Source organism: Lissotriton vulgaris, chromosome 9, assembly GCF_964263255.1.
Source record: "Lissotriton vulgaris chromosome 9, aLisVul1.2, whole genome shotgun sequence".
In the NCBI taxonomy this organism is placed as follows: domain Eukaryota; kingdom Metazoa; phylum Chordata; class Amphibia; order Caudata; family Salamandridae; genus Lissotriton; species Lissotriton vulgaris.
In genome coordinates, this window is record NC_141697.1 from 713,944,573 (window position 1) to 713,970,228 (window position 25,656).

At 45.5% G+C, this 25,656-nt stretch overlaps 1 protein-coding gene across 1 annotated transcript in view; it reads right to left on the reverse strand.

Moving 5' to 3' along the window:
- CCDC61 (coiled-coil domain containing 61) overlaps positions 1 to 25,656 on the reverse strand; it is a 786,500-nt gene that overhangs the window by 502,132 nt on the left and 258,712 nt on the right. Inside the window, exon 7 of the mRNA XM_086938445.1 lies at positions 11,134 to 11,216. Within this exon, the coding sequence (XP_086794571.1) occupies positions 11,134 to 11,216 (83 nt within the window). The remainder of the gene's footprint in view (positions 1 to 11,133; positions 11,217 to 25,656) is intronic.

The window sequence follows — 25,656 nt, forward strand, 5'->3', positions numbered from 1 at the left end:
AGCATCACTCAGGGCCTCCGCAGCATCACTCAGGGCCTCCGCAGCATCACTCAGGGCCTCCGCAGCATCACTCAGGGCCTCCGCAGCATCACTCAGGGCCTCCACAGCATCACTCAGGGCATCCACAGCATCACTCAGGGCCTCCCCAGCATCACTCAGGGCCTCCCCAGCATCACTCAGGGCCTCCCCAGCATCACTCAGGGCCTCCCCAGCATCACTCAGGGCCTCCCCAGCATCACTCAGGGCCTCCACAGCATCATTCAGGGCCTCCACAGCATCACTCAGGGCCTCCACAGCATCACTCAGGGCCTCCGCAGCATCACTCAGGGCCTCCGCAGCATCACTCAGGGCCTCCACAGCATCACTCAGGGCCTGCTCCACCCCAGCATCACTCAACTCAACCACATCACCACTCAGCATCACCACATCACTCAGCGCTACCCCAGCATCACTCAGCACCACCACATCATCACTCAGCACAACCACAGAAGTGTGGAGAAGTGTGGCTCAATGGTTAGAGCGGCAGACCCTGCTGCAGAGGTCTAGCCCGGGACCAGGGTTCAATTCCCCGCCTCGGCAGGTCTTGGGCTCAAAATTCGACGGACCTGATAATTCTCGCCTCGGTGCCTATTCTAATCATAGAGTCCCACTCTGCAACTCTGGGCAATAGCTTGCTTAATCTCCACAACGGCTCCCACAACGCTAAGGATGCCTGGCCTCCACCCTGGGGGTGCCCAGGAGTGGACGCCTCACAGGGAAAGCCAGGACGGGTTCCACAGCGGTATTCATACAAGCGCCTTGAGACCCTTGCGGGAGAGTAGTGCGCTATAAAAGTATCAATTTACAATTTACAATTTCACAGCACCACTCAGCACCTCCACAGCACCACCACAGCATCACTCAGCACCACCACAGCATCACTCAGCGCCACCACAGCATCACTCAGCGCCACCACAGCATCACTCTGCGCCACCACAGCATCACTCAGTGCCACCACAGCATCACTCAGCGCCACCACAGCACCAACACAGCACCACCACAGCATCACTCAGCACCAACACAGCATCACTCAGCACCAACACAGTATCACTCTGGAACACTACAGCATCACTCTGGAATACCACAGCATCACTAAGCGCTACCACAGCATCACTCAGGGCCTCCACAGCATCACTCAGGGCCTCCACGGCATCACTCAGGGCCTCCACGGCATCACTCAGGGCCTCCACGGCATCACTCAGGGCCTCCACGGCATCACTCAGGGCCTCCACGGCATCACTCAGGGCCTCCACAGCATCACTCAGGGCCTCCACAGCATCACTCAGGGCCTCCACAGCATCACTCAGGGCCTCCACAGCAACACTCAGGGCCTCCACAGCAACACTCAGGGCCTCCACAGCAACACTCAGGGCCACCACAGCATCACTCAGGGGCACCACGCATCACTATGCGCTACTACAACATCACTGAACGCTACAGCATCACTCGTCGCCACAACATCACTTCGCGCCATCACAGCCTCAATCTGTGCAACCATTCAACAACAACTGGTTCAAATATGTTCTCTCAATGTTTCAAGCTTTATTACAAATGTCACAAAAGGATGTTAATATTTCAATTCTGTTCTTGGATTTTCGTCACAATAAAATACACTGAACATAATATTCACAAAAGTTATTTACAAAAATTTAAGCTATTGCCATTATAAATTACAATCACTTTTATTTAAGTATTAATTATTTAAAACAATTAAAAGCCATTGTTATTTGTAATATCAATACATCTAAGTCACGTAAATACAAAAACATGTTGCATTACAAATGCTTTGGGTGTCACATTTGCAAAAGTTATAACTATTGGCATTGTAAATGACAAAGCTATTAATTTAGCTATTTTCAAAACCAACACATAAATAAAAAAAATTGTCATTTACAAGACCAATAGCTCAAACTTTCCTAATGCGAGACCTATTGCATTGCAAATGCTTGTTTCCTCCTTTCAGCCAGTTTTCCGTGCTCATAGCCGTGAGCGTTGAACTATCCCTTAATCTTGAGACAGTGCACACTGTTGACTGCTCATATTCACATTGGTATATGCCATTCATTGCCATTGTAATGAAACTGGTGCCGATACACAGACTGCATCACGTTCAAGTTACGGGTAAGCATGCTGGTTCCTCTGAGCTCTAGCTCATTTAATATTCTTTCATTTTGAGTTACTTCATCTGTATTTCTTGTACATCACGTAACTAGTCAACAAGTTGGATCAAATGAGTAGCTCTTCTAACTGCATTCTGCAGTGATTTTTGACCAATACAACCTGCCTGATTAACCCTTATTTTTTTCCAGTTGATAAACAGTACTTTTGATTCCTTGTGACACACTACATTGATTTGTGCCCTTACCCTCTCTCCCAATATAAAGTTTTTTTGCACCCTAGCCTTCTCAGTTCATGATTTTTTTATTCCATCTTTTCATTACTCCAATTTTTATTTTTTATATGCGTGTCCCTCGATGTTATAGACCTGATGAGTCCTTTCAAATAAATATAGATGTTGAAATTATGTCAACACTACGATACACAGAATTTGAGGTTGATTCAGAGTTTGGAGGACAGTTTACTCCGTCGCAAGGTGGCCGATACGCTGTCTTCCTTCTCGCATCTGCTTTACATCCTATTGCACTCGTAATGCAGACTAGATATTGATCATGTTGTGACAGAGTAACTAATCTGCCAAAATCAGACCCTTCGTCTCCCTCTAGTCACGGTTAGGTTGGGCTGAATGATTTTAACAACCACATTCAGTTCTGATGTGTGTCCCTTGTACATACACAAATCTTACTCTGGGTCGCAAGGTTTCTTCTTTATGATGCTATCACTTGGAGACAGAGCACTTTGCTTGTACCAGTTACCTATGTTTTATGTGGTCATTCTCTATATATTAATTTAAATAACTAGTACAATTTTTGATATATTGAGAGGCTATGCTACTGCAGGGGCGGCCTTAGGCATGTGCATGTTGTGCACCTGCACAGGGCCACCAAACCCCAGGGGCCACCACGCCAATATATATCCTTAATATAATAATCCTCTGAGGATGGATACATATTTGCATGGTGGCCCCTGGCAGGGATTTTGCGGCGTCCGCTCTGTTCCACTTCCAAACACCTTTCTGCAAAACCCACCCGGACCCCCCCTTCTGGGGCCCCCTACTTACTCTCCCTGCTTAGGGCCACCATGAACCTTGAGCCGCCCCTGGCTACTGTTTTCTCTATATTTAACACGGATTGTCTACAGAAATGTATTTGCTATTAAATTTACCTTAAATTTGTGCTAAATGAATCACCGGTGAAGCACTGCTTCCTTTAAGAACAGATGAACTGAACAGGTGCCAGCTGGCAGACCACCAATGGCATCTCCATTACATGATGGTCTAGGACATCATCGACCGGTAGGGCGTGCACCAGGCACTGCCGAGAACATGTGCAGTGTAAGAGTACTGCGCGCTGTAGTTCCTGCAAGAGGATCTGGGGAGGCTGGGGTATTCCACTGCTGTGGAGCTATCTGGTTAACCCTTCGCAGCCGGCTATGATAGTGTTCTGTTCTGGCGGATCCTTCCATCAACATTTGAAGGCATAAGAAGTTGCGGGTTTGACTTGGACCCGCAGAATCGAAATGGATGCCATCCATAGAATCAATTATCTAAACTGAATTAGTTGCACGAAGAGAATCACTTAACTGGCTGCTGCTAGGAACACAACACAGACAAGGAGCTCATCTTTGTAGCGCATGGTAGGGGGCATTTAAAGTGTGATGTGCTGAAGGATGCTGTATTATTGCACTGCTAGTTTGTATAGTCAAACAACTAGAATTTAGTACTTTGCGGCAGTGTGGAAACGAGTAAGAAACAGAAATATATGTACTCCTTAAATCCACATCTCCGGGATTCTGCTCGCTTTTACAGGGCTTAACAAGCAATGGACGCGCGGCCGTGAAACTGACACGGCGGCGCGGCGTGAAAGTCAGAAGGCAGCTGTGCACGCCGCGCGCGCTTGTGCGCGTGACAGCAAGCTGGTGGCCGGCAAAAGAAGCACTTTTAAAAGTCTAGCGAAACCTAAAAATGACGAAAGAAATAAACAAGAGTTGTGAATCATTCACAGGTTAGCTATATATGCGGAGATATCAGGAAGAGGAACATCTTTGCATATTTTCAAATCCTATTTTTTTAGACATTATTCAAAAGGTTAAAATCAATCCTGATCGTCTCAGTTATACATCAACAGTTTAAGTCCAGCATAAGTGTTTATAACAAACAAAGTTCATAATATTGCATTCAATTGAATAGTTCTCTCTTTGTGTTTTAGGTTGAAAGATAGTAGGATCATTCCACTTCTCAAAGTATCAAAAGTAGAAGAGGCAATATCTTCCAAATGAAGGGGGTAATGTGCTGTGCCAAAACAGATGAAGCATTGTTTTTAAGGGTAACAAGCCAATAATTATAACAAACGAGCCAATATGTGTTTTGAGGGTTGCTTTTTATCCCGCATCATCAGGCTTCATTGATGACATTTATATATTCTCAACCATAAGTAGCTGATACTAGCGTAGCGATGGCCATCTGTAATGCAGTTTTCCGTGCCCCGGTGTAGTGTGCTGTTGTGCACCTTTTTATTATGACATTCAGACTCTGATCGAGTATTTTGAATGTTCTCTCTTCCATTGATCTCATTTAGGCACTCCAAGGACGCACAGCATCTATACCCTAAATCAAGCATGCACTAAAAATTGGCAAATGATTTCTATGATATGTAGAGGCTTTCAAAGCAAAATTGAATCAGCTTTTTCCCCCACATTATTGCTGGTGGCTTTACCTGATGCACTGAGGTGGTATTAGTGCATGCAATGGCCACTAATGGAATCTTACATAATTAGTTCTTACAATAGAAAAGGTTTCACTTCCCTTGTCTAGAATGGTCAATTTATCTCTTTTAAACAATTGTTTGTCAAATGTTTATTTACAATGGAATGACAACCAAACGTGAACTCCTTCTGACAGCATAGAAGCAGGAGTGGATATCCTTATTGTTATGAGGTTTCTGAAGTTGCTCCACTTCATTCATTTGGAGGAGAACTTGTATGTTATACACCAGCAGTTCCAAAAGAAACAGAATCAACAATATCATTATTTATCAATTCTTCGCAATAACTTGCATACAGTTCAAAATATTCCCCAGCCACCTGGTTGCAGTGCAGTAGTGGTAGAAAGAGGGAACCATTTTTATTGTAAGGATCCATTCACAAAGTTGCTAACGGCTACTGGAAGCCCAGGCAGTCGTCTGAGAGCTTCTTGATTCTAAAACAAAAGGCCTATCTTGTAATTGCTGCTGTTTTCTCAAATAGAGAATGTGAGAAAGTCAACCATTGTCATAGCCTTTATACTGAATCTCTGAGAACTCCTATTTCCCAATTCCTGTGGACTTGAATAAATTAGTTGTATTATATCTATAGGTTTTAACTATCTGGCAAGATCTACGGTCACCCCTGCACACCTCATACAACAAACACACATACAAGGATATTTTTGGCTAGCCAGTGTTAGTCATTAGGTTGGGTAAGGACCTACAAGCCCCGAATCAGCCCTGGGCATTTCACATTTTTCACTCTTCATTTTTGTTGTGGTTAAACTGTGTTCTTCCTTGCATCTGCAGCCAGGCACTCACAGCAAAATCGGAGTGCTTGGCAGTTCTCCTTCATTAATACTTGCTGTTCAGAGGCTGAAGTGTGGCCAGGTTGTCCCACTCCTTCCTTGCCTGCAAACTGGTGCTGCCACCATCGCAACAATCACGGAGGCTCTGGATGCTGGTACTGGGTTCCACAGCTTTGAAGGCCACTTCAACATAGCGACCAGACACATGCACAGTGTGAGTTTGGCAACACACATGACTAGAAGCTATACTGGGACATCCTGGTTTCTTGATGATTTTCAGGGAGCAGTGTGCCGCCATGTTGGTTAAGAAACCATTGTCGCAGCAGAGGAAATTGTACTACTGTAGTGCCAGATGTCACCACCTAGCAATTTTAACCAAAAAAGCAAAGGTCAGGGCTGCCAGAGTCCCTAGACCATGACATACCATCCACAAGTGCTTGTCTAGAGAAGGCTGAGAACATATGTATATCTTCCTCTCTGGCAGCAGACAACAAGGTCTAAACGTGGTTGGGCTACAATGGCCCCCTCAGACGCAGCTCTTGCTTAGACTCCAGCGAATGCAAAACGCAGCAGCAAGACTGATACTGGACATTCTTAAATACGAACCAATATCTTACCGACTAAAGGATCTCCATTGGCTGCCGGTGGGCAAGAGAATTATATTTAAGTCGCAATGTGTTGCATTTAAGGCATTACAGGGAAAAGGACCCCTCTTTCTCAGAAAACATATCAGGAAATACCCACCTTCTAGATCAGCACAGGCTCAATTATTGGTAGTTCCCAGGTACAGACAGTTACGCTGGGGGGGAGGAGCTTTGTCGTTGGCACGGCTAAGGTATGGAACTCCCTTCCCTTAGAGATTAAAAACAGCAACTCTCTGATGATGTTCAGAAAACAGCTGAAAACCTGGCTGTTTAAAAATTAACTAGGCATTCAGAATAGGATCTAGTGGGTACTCTAGTCCACATACTATTTCAGCGCCAAGACGCCTTTGGGCATTTGCTGCACTTTATAAAATGTAAAATCAAATCAAAACATCAGATGATCATCTAAGCTCCGATAACACACTAAACACTCTCCTTCCCTCAAAGTTTCTGGCTTCCAATGTCCTTCATGCACAGACCTATTAGCAGCCTTTTGTGTGGGGAGTGGAGAGATTGGCACTCTCCTTTCGGGACCTGCCCTGCAGACAGTTACTCTCCCAGCCTGCCCCTACTACTGCTCTCTGCCAGCATCAAGCAACAGTTTGGTGCAGTTGTGGTGTGTTCACCTCTGGAGAATAGTGGACAGAGGAAGGGAAGCAGTGAGCTTTGGGCTGACTGGGCCTTAAGTGTATAAGACCTTTTGAGATTGTTAACTCACCTGCAGTTTGAAAGCCATATTCATTTCAGTTCAGTTCAAAAGCTTTTATTCGGTTTGCAAGGCACAACCATATAAGCAGCACAGAATAATTACATAAACATCATATTCTAATCCTATACAATATATCAATGACCTATTTTACGCATTCTTTTGTTATTGAATATACACTTGTAATAATACACGAAGATTAAAACCAACTATACAAAGTGTAATCATCGCTAAAAATATTTCATTGCATATTTATAAAAAGTGGCTAGTGCAAATTATATACAGATAAAGTGCAAATTCCGCAAATCAGTGCAATATACATATTCAGTCTTAGAAATTTAACTAAGCAACAAATTGCAGTGAAGCGCCATAGCCAATTTTTGGTCTGGTTATGGCTGTGCAAATGTACAATAAAGTTGCTAGTGCAAAATAAAAAAGCTTTAGTCTAGCTCAAAAAAATTTTTTGCAACTGTTAGACACACTTTCAGAACTAAGTACATAAAGATAGTAAAGTGACTTGTGCCTAAATCAAAGAACTAACAATAGTTTTTAAGACGAAGCAAATCGGGTCTCCTGAGGAGCTATTATTACGAGCTATAAAGGATTTCATAGTATAATAGATTTTCTAGCAGCTATGCATTTAAGAATGTAAATTGCTACATAAAAACAAATATCTGGGCTTTCCAGAGAACTTATCAATTTCATGGCATTTACAGTGGATCGAATATTATACTTTAAAAAGATAGGCTTCAGATAAAATTTTCTTAAAAAGGTATAAAATTTACAAAACAGTAAAAAATGGCAGCTACTTTGTTTTGACAAGTTGTCACACGGACATTTCATACTTGATCCTTTCCTCATGGATGGGAAAGCTACAAGATGATGAGCAATCCCTAACCTGAGTCTTGTTAAAACAAAGCGGTGTGAGCTTCTTGTTACTTCTGTCAAATTTGCCGGAAAACCTTCATAAAGACCCAATTGCTGATAGAACACTGCTGTGGGTTGGTCTTCAAGCAGGGTTCGTCGTGCATCTCTTTAAACGTGAGAAAGGTACTCTTAAGTTCCTTTTTAGATATCTGGGCTATATAATCTGGCTCTGTGTAAATATTGACATTAAATAAAAGCTTGAACCAGTGATGAATATAATTTAACCATAAAATACGGGAACAGTACTCTAACTTTATACAGTCCATAATAATCGATTTAGTGAACTCGGTCTCATTTTTAGACCAGATAGACCGCCATAAAAGAAGGGGGCGTAGAGCTGCAAGGTCTGCAATGTAATCAATGCCAACCTCCTTGTGGATCAATTCAGTAGATGCTGATGTAGGATCACTAAGTAACCGCTTGAGGAACTTATTTTCCTCCTGCTGAATTGATTTGTCGAAACTATGACCCCATACGCAGCCCGATAAAGGGTAGAAGAAACACTCCTGGCATTATAAATGGTTACCATATCCTACGGTCTACGGTCCCCAAGTTTAGTGGCAAATCTAAATATACTGTTTGTGTTCCTGGTCATCTTAAAATGTAAGTTAGTAAATTCATTGTGCCATTTCCCGTTACCTGAGAAGGTTATGCCTAAGTAGCAAAATGACTTGACCATTTCTATTTTTGTACCGTCCAAGTAAAAAGACTTTGTGGTATTAGTTTTCTTGCCACATGACATAATAAAAGTTTTAGCTTTGTTAATTAAAAGTTTTCTGCCATTGATAAAATCTGTAAAATTGTTAATAAGCCTTTGAAGTCCGATCGGTGTACGCAAAATTAAAACGGCATCATCGGCATACAGTAGAATAGGTAAAAATTGATACTTGTATAGCGCACTACTCACCCGCAAGGGTCTCAAGGCGCTTGTACGAATACCGCTGTGGAACCCATCCTGGCTTTCCCTGTGAGGCGTCCACTCCTGGGCACCCCCAAGGTGGAGGCCAGGCATCCTTAGCGTTGTGGGGGCCGTTGTGGAGATTAAGCAAGCTATTGCCCAGAGTTGCAGAGTGGGACTCCATGATTGGAATAGGCACCGAGGCGAGAATTATCAGGTCCGTGGAATTTTGAGCCCAAGACCCGCCGACACGGGGAATTGAACCCTGGTCCCGGGCTAGACCTCTGCATCAGGGTCTGCCGCTCTAACCATTGAGCCACACTTCTCCACGGTAGAGCCTTTCCATCTATCTTTGGGGCGTCTACTGGTAACTGGCCTAAAACTTCATCTATTTGGTTAATAAAAAGTGAAAATAAAAGAGGGGCGAGAACACAACCCTGCCCGATGCCTCTTCTCACATCAAAAAAAGGAGTATGTTCACCAGTTGGCCCATATCTCACACTGCACAACAGTTTTTCATATACTCGAGCCAAGAAATACACTATCTCCTTTGGGGCCCTAGAATTGAGCAGAGTGGACCACAGGAGTGTGTGGTCCACCAAATCAAAAGCACTGCTCAAGTCGGCAAAACATAAAAACCGATTACCCGCCTTCACAGTTGTGTATTTACTAACGAGTAGATCTAAATTCACACTTTGTTCTAATGTACCTAGGCCCTTCCTGAATCCATATTGGACAGGGGATAAGATCTTATTATCAGTGGCCCAAGTTTCCAATCTCATTAGTGAAATTCTGCTCATAACTTTTATTGATGAGTCAAGCAGTGAAATAGGGTGATAATTACTGCCCTCAGAGCGGGAGCCCTTTTTACAAAGGGGGATAATTAATGACTGGCCCCACGATGGAGAGAAGTCCCCTGTAGCAGCAGCATTAAAAATTCTCGTTAAAATTGGGGCCCACAGATCCTTTTCATCTTTGTATAGGTCTATGGGTACCCCATCCGGGCCTGGTGCCTTTCCCCCTTTACTTTTAGCAAAACCCTCGTATACTTCATCTATACTAATTACGAGGGGTAGTGTGAGCCATATAAATTCATCATTTAATATTGAAGATAAAATTATCCCACCCGAAGGAAGATTTCTTTGTCTCCTTGGGCGATTCATCGTGTCTCTACCTTGTACGCCGACCGCAGTCACCAAATCGGAGCGGCAGTTTCAGCGAGTACAGGACCGGAGGAGCGCATTTGGTATCTGATGAGGTTGGGGTTCTGAATGATCTCTCCTCCATTAGCGCTTCAATTGGGAGGGAAAGCCCACAAAGGTATGTTTGGCGCTTCTGCATTGGCTTCCACTCTGCACCCTGCTTCCTGGTGGCTGTGGCCTACTGGAATTATTATCGTGCCACGTCACGTTCCACACGCATATACCAAGTCTTGTGCCACTTGAACTTCATCCTGAACGTTCTGGAGAACCTATGCCTGCTCCCTCTGACATACGTGTTCTCTACAGAGAACCCTGCAGTCAACGAGTTAGCCTTCATTGGGTTCATGATCTTCTCCCTCAGCCTCATGAATCTGAACTATCACCCTTTATTCTCTGTCTACTTCCCCTGCTCCTACCCACCTCACCTGAATCTCCCACCTTGCCTACTTTTTCTCTTACGTATATGTCCTTTTTGTTTGTCTCGACCTTACATGTAACTATGTTGACATGCTCTAATAACTGTGTAACCTTTGTAACAATGTAACCTGCACCTAGGGTCTGATACTCATGTAAAGCGCTCCGATACCTCCCGGTCTAGCCAGCGCTATACAAAACCTTTCAAATAAACTAAATAAACTTCAGAGTATTTTCTAAATGCCCCTTTAAAAAGATGGAACTATTGTATGCTTTATTTGCAAAATAATTTTCAAAATTAAAATGTTAACTTTTGAAATGTTTTCTGGGCGCTGGCACTAAGGCGAAGATATACTTATGTTAATATCGAACAAGGATCATTCCATGATGGGAAGCCAAACGAGTAAGGAATAGAGTTCACAGCATGTGAAAAAAGAATTGTTCCTAAAAGTCTTTCCAGTTGCTCAGAATTACACTGAAAACAATTTTCATTGCCCTTCTGTGTCCTCTAAACGTATGCCATACTTAATGCTCTGCATAGTATTGTGTGCAATGCATAGAGCAGGTGTTTTGGTATGCTTGTGCAGTGTAAATACAGTAACAATCTGCCAATCAAATTTGCAACAGACCCTTACCCTCTCTTGTACATCGCCAGTTCATTTGTCAGACTCTTTACACGGACCCTTAGATTCCTCTCCGAAGCCTTCACCTCCTCCAGCTATGAACAAACATGTATAATGTTACCTACTACAAATTTATGTACAAATATATTACATATACAATAGAATCTCATTAAAAAGTTCTTCGAAAAATTATGTTGGAAATAAATACGGGAACAGGTGAGCTGAATGTTCTAAACAGAACATTCAAGATGAAAAGTCACTTATTTTCTTCGGAAGGTCTAAAAATCTCTACTTACCGTTAACTGCATTTTTCCAGTGTTGGAAAGCTCAACAGGTTCCCATGCTGACAAAATAATTGATTATGTCCTTAAGCAAAGGAATAATTTAAGAGCATGCAATCTTAGGAAAGATTCAATGTTAAATCACTAGAAATCTCTAAATGTATCAATCACCTAGCGACTCCCTGAATAAACCATGTTAAAAAATTAAAATATGTGGCTCAGATTATCAATCTAGTATACCCAACCCATGCACTTAGAATGCCACGAAAACACCTTCAATTAATTCCTGCCTGTGACTGGGCCCTGTGCAAGACCTCTCATGGGACCCATTGCAGCTAAGGATGGTTTTCGACCAAGCACTACAGGTGTTTGCCGCAGGCCTCTACCTGCGACTGGACACTCCACTCAACTCAACATCCCATCCCAACTAAACACCCCCACTGGATGGCCTAGAGCCTAGTGCAGGACAGATTAGCCATGCAAAGCTCTGCATCAGCCCTCGCCCCATCTAAAACAGTGTGGCTGTGGATAGGGGAAATTGCACCCATGGTGTTGTTCTATTCCATACAAAATGGGCTTTTAACATATGCATACAGGGTTTTTATAGGACTTGCAAATTACACAAGAAAACAAATGGCTGTTTTTGGATGCTGCATTGCAAAAAGGGGAAAAAAATCTATTTTCCAATGGGATTGGTTGGTTTCGCAAATGTATTATCCTCGGAGGAAAACCAATATTGGGAAAGTCAATAATCGTGGCTTGTATTTAATACTGCAGGATTTTAAAGGCCCTAAAAGCATCAAATGCAGACTCGCTAATGAAAGAGGAAGATGGTAAAATGTCACTTCACCTAAGGACAGTACTGGCTCTCCCTCTAATCACCGATGACCAGTACATTACCAAGCTTAGTGCTGCTTGTTCTCTGAACCTAAAGAACATATATATGACTATTTACTTTGTGACTCCGGGCCCGATTCACAGAACTATCTTAAGACAAAATCCTAAAGTGAAAATGTACAGAAAATATTATCAAAATGTTTTTAAAAGGGGAGAAATGAGCACTGCTCCAACAATGATTTCTGCACTACCAACAATCTCTCAACTAGACGATTTAATTGGAGAGATGAACAAGTTACTTACCTTCAGAAATGATCTTTCTGGTGGATACTATGTCTAACCACAGACTTCTCACCTTGTGAATATATCCCAAAGGTCAGACTGGATCTGGAAACTTTAAAGTAGTTTTCCTGCTGGAAGGGTGTGTTGTGCAGCTCTGTCCTGGCGTCATTATGCTCCAGAACTAACAAGTGGAGCCATATAAGTTGCACCCATGTGTGCAGACATCAATTGCCTTCTAGCCTGTCGACGCCCACAGGCGAAGAGCCCATCAGCAGGTTGGCATGACTAGTGTGCAGATCTCGAAACCTGGTATTTTTTAGATGTGAAAAGAGTCCAGTTCATAGAGAGGGAAGGCGGGGTAGGGGCCAGTCATGAAGAATCTGAGGCGAGAGAGTATCGGCCAGAAAGATCTTTCCTGAAGGTAATTAACTTGCTCTTCTGATATATTCCTTACCTCTTCGAAGGTGGGTCTGTTAAACTAATAAGTCTGGAGTGCCAAACAAGAAAAATGCCCATTTAGCTGAACCTGGCTGTCGAGGCAACAATTCACATCTGCCTGCCTGACCGATATTGAACTCCTCTCGCCAGTGCAGCTCTGGTAGAGCAAGCTTGTAAGCCCAAAGGAGGCTGTTTCCTGCCCATTGCGTAGCAGACCTTAATACAGAGGGTGCTCCATCGAGAGATAGTTATCTTCTAAATTGCTTTCCCTTTCTTTGCCACTGCAAAACCAACAAAGAGTTGATCGTCGTCCCAGAATTCTTTAGTATGATCAATAGAGAAGGATAACACTCATTTTGTATCCAGGCGATGGAGTCTTTTCTATTCTTTAGAAGGATGAGGAGAGGGGAAAAGGGTAGGCAGAGTGACGTTTTACCAGACGTGAAAAGTGTACCACATTTGGTAAAAAAAGATGCTCTAATTCGAAAACCAGCTTGTCTGGGTAAAATGACGGGTAGGGAGGGTCACCTGAAAACGCCTGCAATGTCCTAACCCTCCTGTCAGATATTATTGCCACAGGGAAGACAGTTTTCAGAGTTAGGAGCCATACAGGGTAGCTGTGCAGTGGCTCAAAAGGAGAACACATTAAGATAAGAACTAAATTCAAGTCTCACTGAAGCATAATGAAGAGTGATGGAGGAAACATATGCTACACGCCTTTAAGGAATCTAGACACAACAGGTGACAAAAGGGGAATCTTGGTCAGGCAACCGTAGAAAGGCAACTACTAATAAGAAGGGGGACCCCTGACAGGATACAGGCAGGTAAGCAGGGGAAATATAGAACACCAAAGACTGAGAAATACCTGCCCAGCACTTTCAAACAAGGCCCTGGGAAAGGGTACTTCTCCTAATCCACTATCACCGGAGCAGACCCAGGGCTAAGATAAATGATCACATCAAATGGTACAAAACATATGGTAATTTATTTTAAGAAACATTTCATCAATTTATAGACAAACATGATAAATACCAGACCACGCCATAATTTGATAAAACATAAATCAATAAATCAAGTCCCACACACCAAATTCATACATCACAATCATACCATCATGCATTCCAAAATTCATCATAACAACTCAACCATCACTCACACTATTCACATCACAGATGATATCAAAATATATATAGCAGCCACAAGATGATTAGATGACAGAATAGACGAAATCATCAAGGGGGTAGGGATAGATACAATCCAGCTGCCCTCACACGAACAACGGCAACCCGCGTTTCGGTGCATCGCCCCAGCCAGGGCTACACCTTCATCAGGGCAAATATGGACAATAAGGTGCAGGACAATACACCGTAGTAGGAAAGGCGCCGAGCGCGGTAGGTTTTTCTAAAATAAGGGGCGTATAAAGGCCCCAACGAATGAGGCTTCACAACAAAGCTCAGGTATAATCCACGTGGCTCCTTTTCCCCAGCATAAGCAAGGCTATTTCCTCACAGCCGAGAAAAGAGGACGGAAGGATGTCCCTGGCAGGGCAAATCGGGCGTCCTCTATTTCAGGTTATCAGGAAACCCATCGCCTGGATAACATGTAACTAATCGTGGGGTCGGAAAAAGTTTGCCAGGGCTGCTACTGCGCAGGCTCTCAAACAGGCTCCCTCACAAGCCAGACATCCCAGGAAGGAAGCATCGACCCTTTCCCAGGGCCTTGTTTGAAAGTGCTGGGCAGGTATTTCTCAGTCTTTGGTGAACCGTAGAAAGGCAGACACGGTGCAAAGATATCCTTTAACTGTGCTAAAAGCAAAGCCTTACCCGGCCAGCAAGAGAATAAACAGAAGAACTTCAGACAAGGGTGTAGACAGAGGGTCAGTCGAATTAGATGTACACCAAGCCACAAACGTGTCCCTTCAGCAGGCATAGATGGTTTTGGTAGAAGAACTTCTGGCTGCCAGAATGATCTCACATACTTCCGGAGGGCGAATAAAACCCCTCAACTGTCACTGCTCAAGCTCCACATATGCAGGTTGAATGGACAGGTTCAGGTGCAGAACCTTGCCCTTTTACTGTGACAGAAAACCTCCTGAAGGGTACCCTGATTAGAGGACAGATGCTAATGTTCAGGAGTTCAGAATACCATACTATCCGTGCCCAGTCCGGAGCCACTAAGATGACTTAGGCATGGTTGTTTTTCATCTTCTTGAGACTTCCAGACAGGAGTGGTATCAGTGAAAAGGCATATAGGAGTCCTAAGCTCTACCTGAGATTAAATGCGTCTGAGCGACAGCAGCCTTGGACACTCAGTATGCAGAATTGCCAACATTGCGCATTCTCAACTGTGGCGGACAGATCTAACCAAGGTTCTTTCCAAGCTTGGAGAGGCCTTGTAACAAGGGATGAAGACGCCATTCATGATCTGCAATGGAATCAATGGCATTCAGGTATGGCCAAGTTGTAGAAAACAAGTTACTTACCTGTAACTTTGGTTCCCCGGTATTGGTAACTTTCATAGATTCCCATGCTTTGTATCATTCCCCAATGATAAACCAAGAAAATAACCAATATTGCCACTTTACTTAATTAATGGATCTCGGGTGATCTCTCGAATGACTGAATTAAACAGTAATTCTCAGGGAGCCAAGTCTCAACTGAATTGATTTTCTTTTTATTTTTTACTTAGATGCATTAATTTCAGTTCAATATGCAATCTTTTTGTTTTTTGATTCCAGAAACATAGGAACAATTAAATTAGTTCCACAGTGAGCACAGGTATTATAACAAATAAGGACATGTACGGACAGAACTTTAAACGACAAAATCACGGCTAGCACTCATCATTCATACCACACAAAACAATCCAGATATAATACAATTTATATACAATCTATACAATGTCACAATTCAAGTATAAACACAGCATTGGAAAAACGATAGATACACCATGTAATCCTTTTTTCGAAAGATCAGAGGATCCTAATGCTGACTAGAGGTCTACGCGTTTCGATAACCCCTGAGTGTGGGGAAATCTCATCAGGACCGTGTGCCTGTGAATGGAGAACGAGAAACAATCAGAATGGGGGGCAGAACCGACTTCTTCACAACACTACAGGGTGAGAACAGAACTAATCCTACCTCTTAGTGGTTGACTCTGCTTTTGTGGTTGACACTGTTGGTGAAAAAGAGGTTGGTGTTAAACCTCTAAAATGCCAGTGTCCAGAAGGCACTCTTGCAATCACACCAAAGAAAACAATCATTCGTGTCTACTCACATCTTGTTACGCCTACTGCGGCTGATAACTGAACTTGAAAGGAGGTTTAAGTTGGTGAGGATAGCTGTGGGGTGAAGGAATAGGATTTGATTAAAAACTTGACGGAAGGAACGTCTTAGTTGCTTGTATTATTTATTAGACCGCACTTGGGGGACTTACTGTAGCTCTTTTAAGCGCAGAGGTAATTTGTGTGTCCCAAATCTTGTTTTTGCTCAGTCGCGTGCTCCAATTTTCCTGTAAATGGAAACGGAGCGGGAGTCAGGTGTCTGAATCTTGAGAAACGGATCGTCTAGCTTGTAGGGTAAGCTAGCTTGTGCAGGCGTCTTACCTGAACGCGTTGAGTCCGCTGTCTTACTCGGGGGGTCTGCGAATTTAGATCTCTGTTCACTTTGTCCAGAGCCCGGCTCCTTCCAGTCTGTGGCTAAGCTCTCGCGTTTGGTGCCGGTTTTAAAAAATTACTTCCTGGTTCCCTGAGGATTCTGGGGACTGTAGTTCCTTCACCCGTTGTTATGGAAACGGGATACTTTTCAAGTGTAGATTACGGTGAATCTGGGTCTCTAAGGGAAACAGCACATTGAATCTCAGATTTTTTTGTGATCATCGGTCTGTTGCAGACAGTAAAGTTCGGAGAGTTCCAGTTTGTGGCTGAGCTCTCGTATATGAGTCGGTTTTATAATCATTTCCTGGGTTCCCAAGGGTTCTGGGGACTGTAGTTTCTTCACCCGTTGTTATGGAGACGGGATACTTTTCAGGTGTAGATTACGGTGAATATGGGTCTCTCCGGGGAACAGCACATTGAATCTCAGTTTATCATCAGTCTGTTACAGACGATAAAGTTCGGAGAGTTCGTTGAGACCACTTGTGGCAGAGTTGAATTTGACTATCAACATTGCTTCCATATGTGATAGTTTCTCTTCCATGTCTCCACCTCTGGGGTCTTTCTCAATTTTAGCAATTACTGTCCATCTCAGCTCGTCAACGGTGTGTTTGTGTTTTACCCAATGGTTCACCAGTGGGGCCGTTAGAACATTGTTTTTAATGCGCGATTTGTGCTGGATGATGCGACATCTCGACTTTGTATCATTCCCCGTCGTCGGAATGGGAGCCTCGGTAGTATAAAAACCATAGAAACAAAAGAGAAAAACAGGCCTAGGCCTCACCTCATTTTGTATCCTATCATTCTCTTTGTGTAAAAGAGACCAAACTTTTGCCAGGACCAATAAGAGCAGCCTCACCCTCTAGAACCTTCCTGAGAGAGCTCAGAGCCTCAGATTTTCGTAGCCGTTGTGCAAACCGCCACTATCTCATGTGAAAAGACTGAGCTTTCCCAGGGGAGGAGGGTGGGCGCATGGGAATCTATGAAAGTTACCAATACTGGGGAACCAAAGTTACAGGTAAGTAACTTGTTTTCTTGCCCCAGTATTGGAACTTTCATAGATTCCCATGCTTTGTATCAGAGTAGCTAGCAGTAAAGCACCAAGACACATTTTGTAAAAACATGGCATCACATAACCATATAGTAATACTTATAGTAAAGTAAGAAAAATAAGCAAAATGTGCTCACCAGGATGGAGGGTGTAGGAAGGTGGATACCTGACTATGGTTGCCCCCAACTTTTTGCCTGGTGTTTTGCTGGATTTCCGACTTAGTTGGCCTGGGACCCTGCCAATCAGGACCCCAGGCCTACTGCTCTCTCTGTAAAATGGATTCCATGTGCCTTAGGTACATATCCAATTGGTACTGGGCCACCTTATCAGACCCTGTAACTCAGGGCATAGGTGTACCCAGGGCCTACCAGGGGCTGCAGCATGTATTATGCCACCCCTGGCTGGCCATCTAAATCTGACACAACTGGCTGAACGACAGCTGGGGCAAGGTGGTGTAATCACCCTTTGCTTTAGATATAGTATACCTATATCTAACCCTAAAATGGACACACAGATTCCTATCAGTCACTCCTATGGCAGGCCTTGACAATCCTGAAGGCAGAGTGCTTGGAATCGTGTGAGATGGTGCTCTGGCATGAGCTGAGCCCGTTTGCAGCTTGCGGAACCAAGTCCTAATAGCTGTTCCATGATAACGCATACCATATACTCTTAAGTGCATTATAATCCTCGCGGTTATATGCTATCTTTGGTATCGCTTTATCAAAACATGTCGAGTAAGGTGTCATACGAATTGTAATACTAACCCCTCGCCAATTCTGGCGACGGGGTTAGCATTCCACCCTTCTAGAGGGACACGACATGTATATAACTGTGAATCCCGGTTAAAGTTAACTCAAGCCTCAGCATCACAAAATGGATGCTGCCACCACAGACACAAGTCTGACCTCCTGCTGCTGGGAGTCCTTCCAGCGAGGGAGGCTTGGACAAAGGGTTTCCTGTCAGGGGCGGTGCTAGCACCATCCCAGACAGGGTTTTGTGTATCCTGGGTAGGCAGGGCTTTAGAGGAAGGTGACTGCAAGTGGCACCCCGGTGCTCACTATGCATCTGCCGGCTAGAACCAGTTCCAGGGGCACACCAGCCCCTGAGCTGGGGAAAGTCCGGCATGGGAGAGGGGTGTAACCACCCCCCTTCCTGGTCCCACCCATGGGCAGGACCTAGTCGCGTGCCAGCCCCTTTTCCTAGTATAAAGATAGGAGCGGGCCCCCTTCCAAATTAGATCATCTTTGAATCCTGAAACTACTTTCTACGAAAGGAACTCTCGACATCTTCTCAAGATTTCTCCCTTGTGACTAAGGAGTAGTCACCCTGCACCCGCAGGCACCATCCAAGAATACTGCGGTTTGCTGCACGTCCTTCCTCCGGAATCCGACTGACCAGCACGACGAGCCCCGGCTTCCCTGGCACCTCTGACCTCTACCCACATCGTCAGCTCAGCTGAGATCCGTGGGTGCGACGAGACCGCGAGGGACCGGCCATCTTCAAGACTGCACGACTCTTGCCCAGCACGACCGCCGAGGGATCCTCGAGTGAGTGCTTTGGGGTCCGAGAAGCCCCAACCCTGAGCAGCTCCAGCACCGAAGTTCAGCCCTCCAGCATCCTCCAGATCTGCGTGGGGCCCTTCTGTTCTTTGCTGCTCACGGCGTTGTCTGGCTACTAGCCCGCTGGCTTTTGGCCTTCCCGACGACGAACGACGACATCAACACCGCTGGTCTGGTTGCTCCAGACTGGCCCTTGCTCCCCTCCAAAAGAGGAGCACCCGGACCCTCCTGGTCCACTCCAGACGCCATTTTGAGTCCACCGCGTGGGCTTGCGTTTGTCAAGACTTGTTGCCCCAATCCTGGGTCCAGCGACGTCGACAGCAGATACCATCGTGGGACCGCTCGCTCCTCCATCCTGGTCGCCGACAACGCCTCCTGGTCCGTGAGACTACAGAGCCCAGGGTCGCCCACTCACCTGGTCGAGGTGACTCCATCCGGTGCCATCCTGGTGCCCATCTAATCACTGGCTAGTGATTCAGAACTTGGTCCCCTCTGCTTACAGGTGTCTTCCATCTTTGATCCAGGCTTGGATCCATCCGAATCTCTTCACTGGTCGCCTGCCAGCAACTTCTTCTTTCAGGCTCCTGGTTCGTCAACGAGGGTTTACGACGACACTTGAACCCTATGCAGCCGCAGCCCCTGGGCTAGGTAAACCGAGTACCCCGGTGCTCCAGCGTAGAACAACTCTCTAAGTGCCTAGATCCACTTTCGTTTTTGACCTTTCTAGTCGGGTTCGCCCGAAAACACTAACTTTGCATTTACTAGTATCCATAGACTTTGTCCCGCATCCCGCGTGAGAGTGCACACTCTGCACCCGAGTCCCCTAGGCCTCCTGCTAGTAATCTGAAGGTTCAGTAGTCCAGTCCTACGATTCCAAACCCTATGAGATTAGTACTTACCTGCTAGTAATTTCGCATTCCACTTTTAGAGTATATGGTTTTTCGTGCCCCTCGGGCATTTGTGTAAATTGTGCAACTTAAAGTATTTTCGTAAGAGTTTTGTTGTGTGCTTAGTACCCTGTCCTCATAAAGAGTACAGGGCTGTTGTGATCTAAATAAATACACTGTTTATTTTCATAACACTTGTGTGGTGTCCTTTCACTTGGTGTTCAAGGGGTATATGTGATGGTATAACAGCTGGCTTAACACGCCCTCTAGAGTTTAGCCCGAAGACTGCTCGTATCCATGCTACTAGGATAGCTGGTCTATAAAGGTTGACTTACAACCAATCATCAATAAGGGTTGTTTGGACTGATACAAAGTGCTCACTAGAATAGTGAACATTATATATCAGGCCAACTTCTCACAGAGGGATTGTAGGGAAAGCTCACCTCTCAATGAAAAATATTCTGCAGAACTGCTTGGCCAACAGCCGCGTCGTCTCGTCCTGCAGACTCTAGGCAGTAATGTTTCGTGAAGGTATGAGTACTGCTCCACGTTGGTGCCCTGCATATATCCTTAATGGCGTCTCCAGAGAAAAGAGCCACAGACGATGCCACAGACCTTGTAGAATGGGCACAAACTCTACTGTTCAATGGCTTGCCCGCCTCCTGATGGCAAAATTGAATCGCACTGGAGATCCAGCGGGAAATGCCACTCTTTGCTAAAGGAAATCCCTTCCGTGGTGCGCTGTAGGACACAAACAACTGGGATGATTTCCGAAAGGGTCCTGTTCACTCTAAGTAGAATTTCAAGCATCCCTGAACGTCCAGAGAATGTAAAGTGCGTTCCGCAGGTGTAGAAGGGCGCGGAAAGAAAGACTTTAAAATCGGAATGAACTTAGGATGTACTTATTCTTCGCACCAATCCGATTTGAATTGAAGGAATGGATGCACTATGGAGAGGGCTTGAAGCTCACTAACTCTTCTCGCCGAAGTAAGAGCTAAGAGGAGGGTAAGTTTCCGAGAGAGGAACTTCAAGTCCGCCTTGTGCACAGGCTCAAACTGAGGTTTCATGAGTTGAGCCAGGACAAGATTGAGCTGCCAAACTGGTGTAGGAGGTCGAACTGGAGGGTACATCCGGAACAAACCCTTCAAGAACTGCTTAACGATCCGAGAGGACCATAAGGAAGGGCCTGAAGAAGTACGCCGAAACCTTGAAATGGCTGCAAGATGGACTTTCACAGACGAATGTGCCAACCCAGATTTAGCCAATGATAGTATATATGGCAAGAGTTGGTGAGGCAGAGATTTGTAAGGATGGAGACCTTGTCTTTGACACCTTGGTCAGAACCTTCTCAATTTTGCCTTGTAAGTCTTATTTGTGCTCGGTGCTCGAGCCTGTGACAAAACGTCTCAACATTCTTGGGAAAGATTCAGATGACGGAACTCTCTGTGTTCAGGAGCCACGCTGTCAAGTGGAGCGATTTCGGATCCGGATGGTAAACCTGCCCGTGATTCCTGGACAACAAGGACGGAATTGATTGTAAGCGAATTGGAGGAGCCTGGGAGAGCCTCAGGAGCTCTGTGTACCAAAATTGCCGGGGCCACGCTGGTGCAATGAGAACATCTTGCACGGTTCCGCCTTCATTTTCTTGAGTACTCGAGGAATGAGGGGAATTGGAGGAAAAGAGTAAAAGAATGTGCTGTACCAGGCCATCGAAAGGGCTTTCCCCAGGGACCCCTGATGGTGAACCTTGCTTGCGTAAAACCGGCATTTGGCGTTTACTGGAGAGGCAAACAGGTCGATGGTTGGTGTCCCCCAAACCGAGAACACCCTCTCCAAAATGGACTGATTCAATTCCCATTCGTGCGTCACCTCCGTCTGTCGACTCAGGGCGTCCGCCTTGACATTGAGCGAGCCTGCCAGGTGTTCGGCTCTCAGACTGATGTTGTGAAGGATCGCATAATCCCAGATTCTCTGAGCTTCTGTGGACATAGTTTGCGACCTTGTTCCCCCTTGCTTGACGTAGTGCATGGCCGTCGTATTGTCTGTCCGGACCAGCACTGAATGATTGCGAACTCTGGCCATTCGGTTGGCCCGCAAAGCCAACCGAATGGCCGTCAGCTCCAAAAAAATTGATATGGCACTGGCGCTGATCCGGGCTCCAGTGTCCGCTGACTTGAAGTTCGCGGAGCACCGCTTCCCAGCCTTCCAAAGAGGCATCCGTGGTTATGATGAGGGGAGGGGGGAGAAATTCTGAACGTCAGACCTTGTGCGATATTTTCTTGTACCAGCCACCACTTGCATGCCTTTCTCATTGCTGAAGTCACCAACACCTTGTCGTTGAATGATCAGTCTGCTTGGCGCCATTGCTTGTCTAGTTCTTCCTGCAGAGGGCGCATTTGCAGCCTGCAATGCGGTATTAATGGTATGCAGGATGACATCGACCCTAGAAGGGACTTGTATTGACGGACTGACAGGCATTTCTTGTGGAACAGTTGGCGAGCTGATACGATCAACTTTCGTTGACGGTCCTCCGAAGGACGAGCCGTGCACTGTGTGGTGTCCAAAATGGCCCCCAGAAATTGTGTGGTCTTGGAGGGTTGCAGAACTGACTTGCATCTGTTTAATTAATAATAATAATAACACTGCATTTTATAGAGCGCAAACAGCTACCTCGCTCGGAGGTGTCCCGGCGCTAGAGGAACATAGTTGACCTAGAGGCTGAAAAAAAGGAAGCTAGCGGGGTTGGGTGAAGAGCCACGTTTTCAGCAGCTTCTTAAAGCAAGGTTCAGAAGGAGCCTGCTGGATTTCTTGAGGTAAAGTGTTCCAAAGAGAGGTGACGTTTGCCGAGAAAGTCCGACCGCCTAGTCGAGCCTTTTTCGTGCGCGGGACGGCTAGCTGAACACGGCAGTTGGACCGAAGTGCGCGGGTTTGGGAGTATCTTGGGAGGCGGTTTTTCAAGTACTCTGGGCAGGAGCCATGCAGAGATCTGAACGCCAGCGTAAGTGCTTTAAATTTTATTCTGCTGGCAACTGGCAGCCAGTGCAGTGAGCGAAGATGCGGAGAGACTGACTGCTTGAGAGGAATTCGCAGTAACAGTCTCGCAGCCGCATTTTGGACTACCTGAAGTTTTTGCGTCAGGTATTTTGGTTGGCCTAGGTAGAGTCCATTGGCGTAATCCAGCCGTGATGTAACAGTGACATGGATAACCGTTTTCCGGCAGCTCTCCGGGAGGAGTCTCAGGATTTTACGGAGATTTCTCAGTTTGCTCAAGCAGCAACCGGCGACTTGTTGGATGTGGGAGGTAAAGGACATGCTATCGTCCCATCTAAATCCAAGATTTATTGCCGTGCGGCTGGGTGAGGGGGCTAGGCCCATCTCCGTTGGCCACCAAAGTTCTGAGGCGGGGTGGGGCCTCTGACAAAGAAGATCACTTCGGTCTTATTGGCGTTTAATTTTAATTTATTCGTGTTCATCCAATGGGCTATGTCTTGGAGACAGCCTTTGAAGTTCGAAAAGGACTCCTGCGTCATCTCTGAGTACGGAAATACCAACTGGGTGTCGTCAGCATAAGAAATTGCCTTGACACCCCAGTTGGCAATCAACGTAAAGAGAGGCGCAAGGTAGATGTTGAACAAAAGGGGGCTGAGAGCCGACCCTTGCTGAACTCCGCAGCTGAGGGCCTTGGGTGCCGAAGAAATCGTCCCTAGTGCCACCTTTTGAGTTCTCTGGGACAGATAGGAGTGTATCCATCCCAGCGCCTTATCCTGGATGCCTATCTCGGCCAGGCGACTGAGTAGTCTGGCGTGGTCCACCGTGTCGAAGGCGACCGACAGATCCAGGAGTACCAGCATTGCTGAGTTACCTGCATCCATCGACCACCTTACTGACTCAGCTACCTCAATAAGCGCTGTTTCCGTGCTAAAGCCGGGTCGGAAGCCTGACTGTGTCTCATGTAGTACCTTGTTTACTTCTACAAACTTGCTCAGTTGGCGCTGTATGACTTTCTCTAACATTTTCCCAGGGCGGCTAAGAGTGATATAGGGCAGAGATTACTAAGGTCTTCTGGATCCCCATTAGGTTTTTTCTTTAGTGGGAGGAGAGTAGCATGTTTCCAGACGTCCGGAAATATACCCGAAGTGATGGATGAGTTCCAGATGTGTTGTAGTGTGGGCGCTACAAACTCAGCAAGAGAGCTCCATAGTTTTGCTGGGCATGGGTCGTCTGGGGATCCGGATTTGCATCGGATAAGTTCTTGTCTTACCTCACTCAGGGAAATATTCATGAACTGGGTAAAGGTCTCGCCTGGCTCGATTTTTAATCGTGAGGTCCTGTTTCAACGTTTTTATTTCTGGTCCAAAAGATTCATACACCTTTTTGATCTTTTGGTCAAAGAACTCGGAGATTTGCTCGCATAGAGTAGCTGTCGGTGCAACCTCCCTTTCAATGCACTTGGGTTTAAAAAACGACTGTACCACCTTGAAAATCTGTTTGCCTGACTGCTCTGCCTGTAAAATAGAGTCCGCATAAAATTGTTTTTTACTTTTCCTAATAGCTTTCCCCAGTTTTTTGGAAGCTTCCTTATATATCGTTCTTTCTTCGAAGCCGTAGTTTGCTCTCCATAATCTTTCCAGCTTTTTGCAAGCTGCTTTCTCTTTTCTTAGGTCCTGCGAGAACCAGGGCGCTGAGGGGGGAGTCTCTCTTTGATAGTGCTCGTGAGGCCGGAGCAATGGAGGAGACCATCTTTCCGACCCACTCATTGAGGAGCTGTGCATCTATATTGGCAATATTGGTCAAAGATGGGGTAGTTTGTGCCAAGACAGGGCCCATAGTATCGGGGGTCAGCCTTTTCCATTGTCTCTTCAGGAAATAACATTTGCTTGAAGCAGGAAAGTCATAGACCATATTCAGTGTAAATGGGACCAATGAGTGGTCTGACCATGTCGGAGGGAGTGGTGCCTCAGGCAGCACATTCTTGATGTTAGAGAAAATGAGATCGATCGTGTGGCCCCCTGTATGTGTAGGGCCCTCATTGACCAGTCTAAGACTGGCCGTATTTAATGTTGCTCTGAGCATCTCTGCCATGGCGCAGTCGGGTTTGTCCATGTGGATATTGAAGTCTCCTACCACCATGAATTGGGGGTGGAGGAGAGAGCTCTGAACAATCGTATCTTTTAGGGTGAGAAGGTTGGGGTCTACGCCGCCCGGAGGGCGATATATCACCAATCCTGCAAGCGATAGCTGAGGGCTAACCTGAAAGCAGAAGTGAAGGCCTTCGATTCCCTGGATAGTAGTGGGGGCCGAGGATGTTAATATTAACTGCTCTTTAAAAATAATGGCTACACCACCGCGTCTTTTTTTCCCGGAGCGGTTGGCGAGACATATTTTAAATCCCGGAGGGACTGCTAGTGCAATAGAGGTCAAGTTGTCCTCCTTGATCCAGGTTTCTGTTAAAAACAGGACATCCCACTCCTGCTCTTCTAGTAATAACCAAACATCATCTGCATGTTTGGCTAGGGATCTGCAGTTCAGTAGGCCAGCTCTAAGGCCT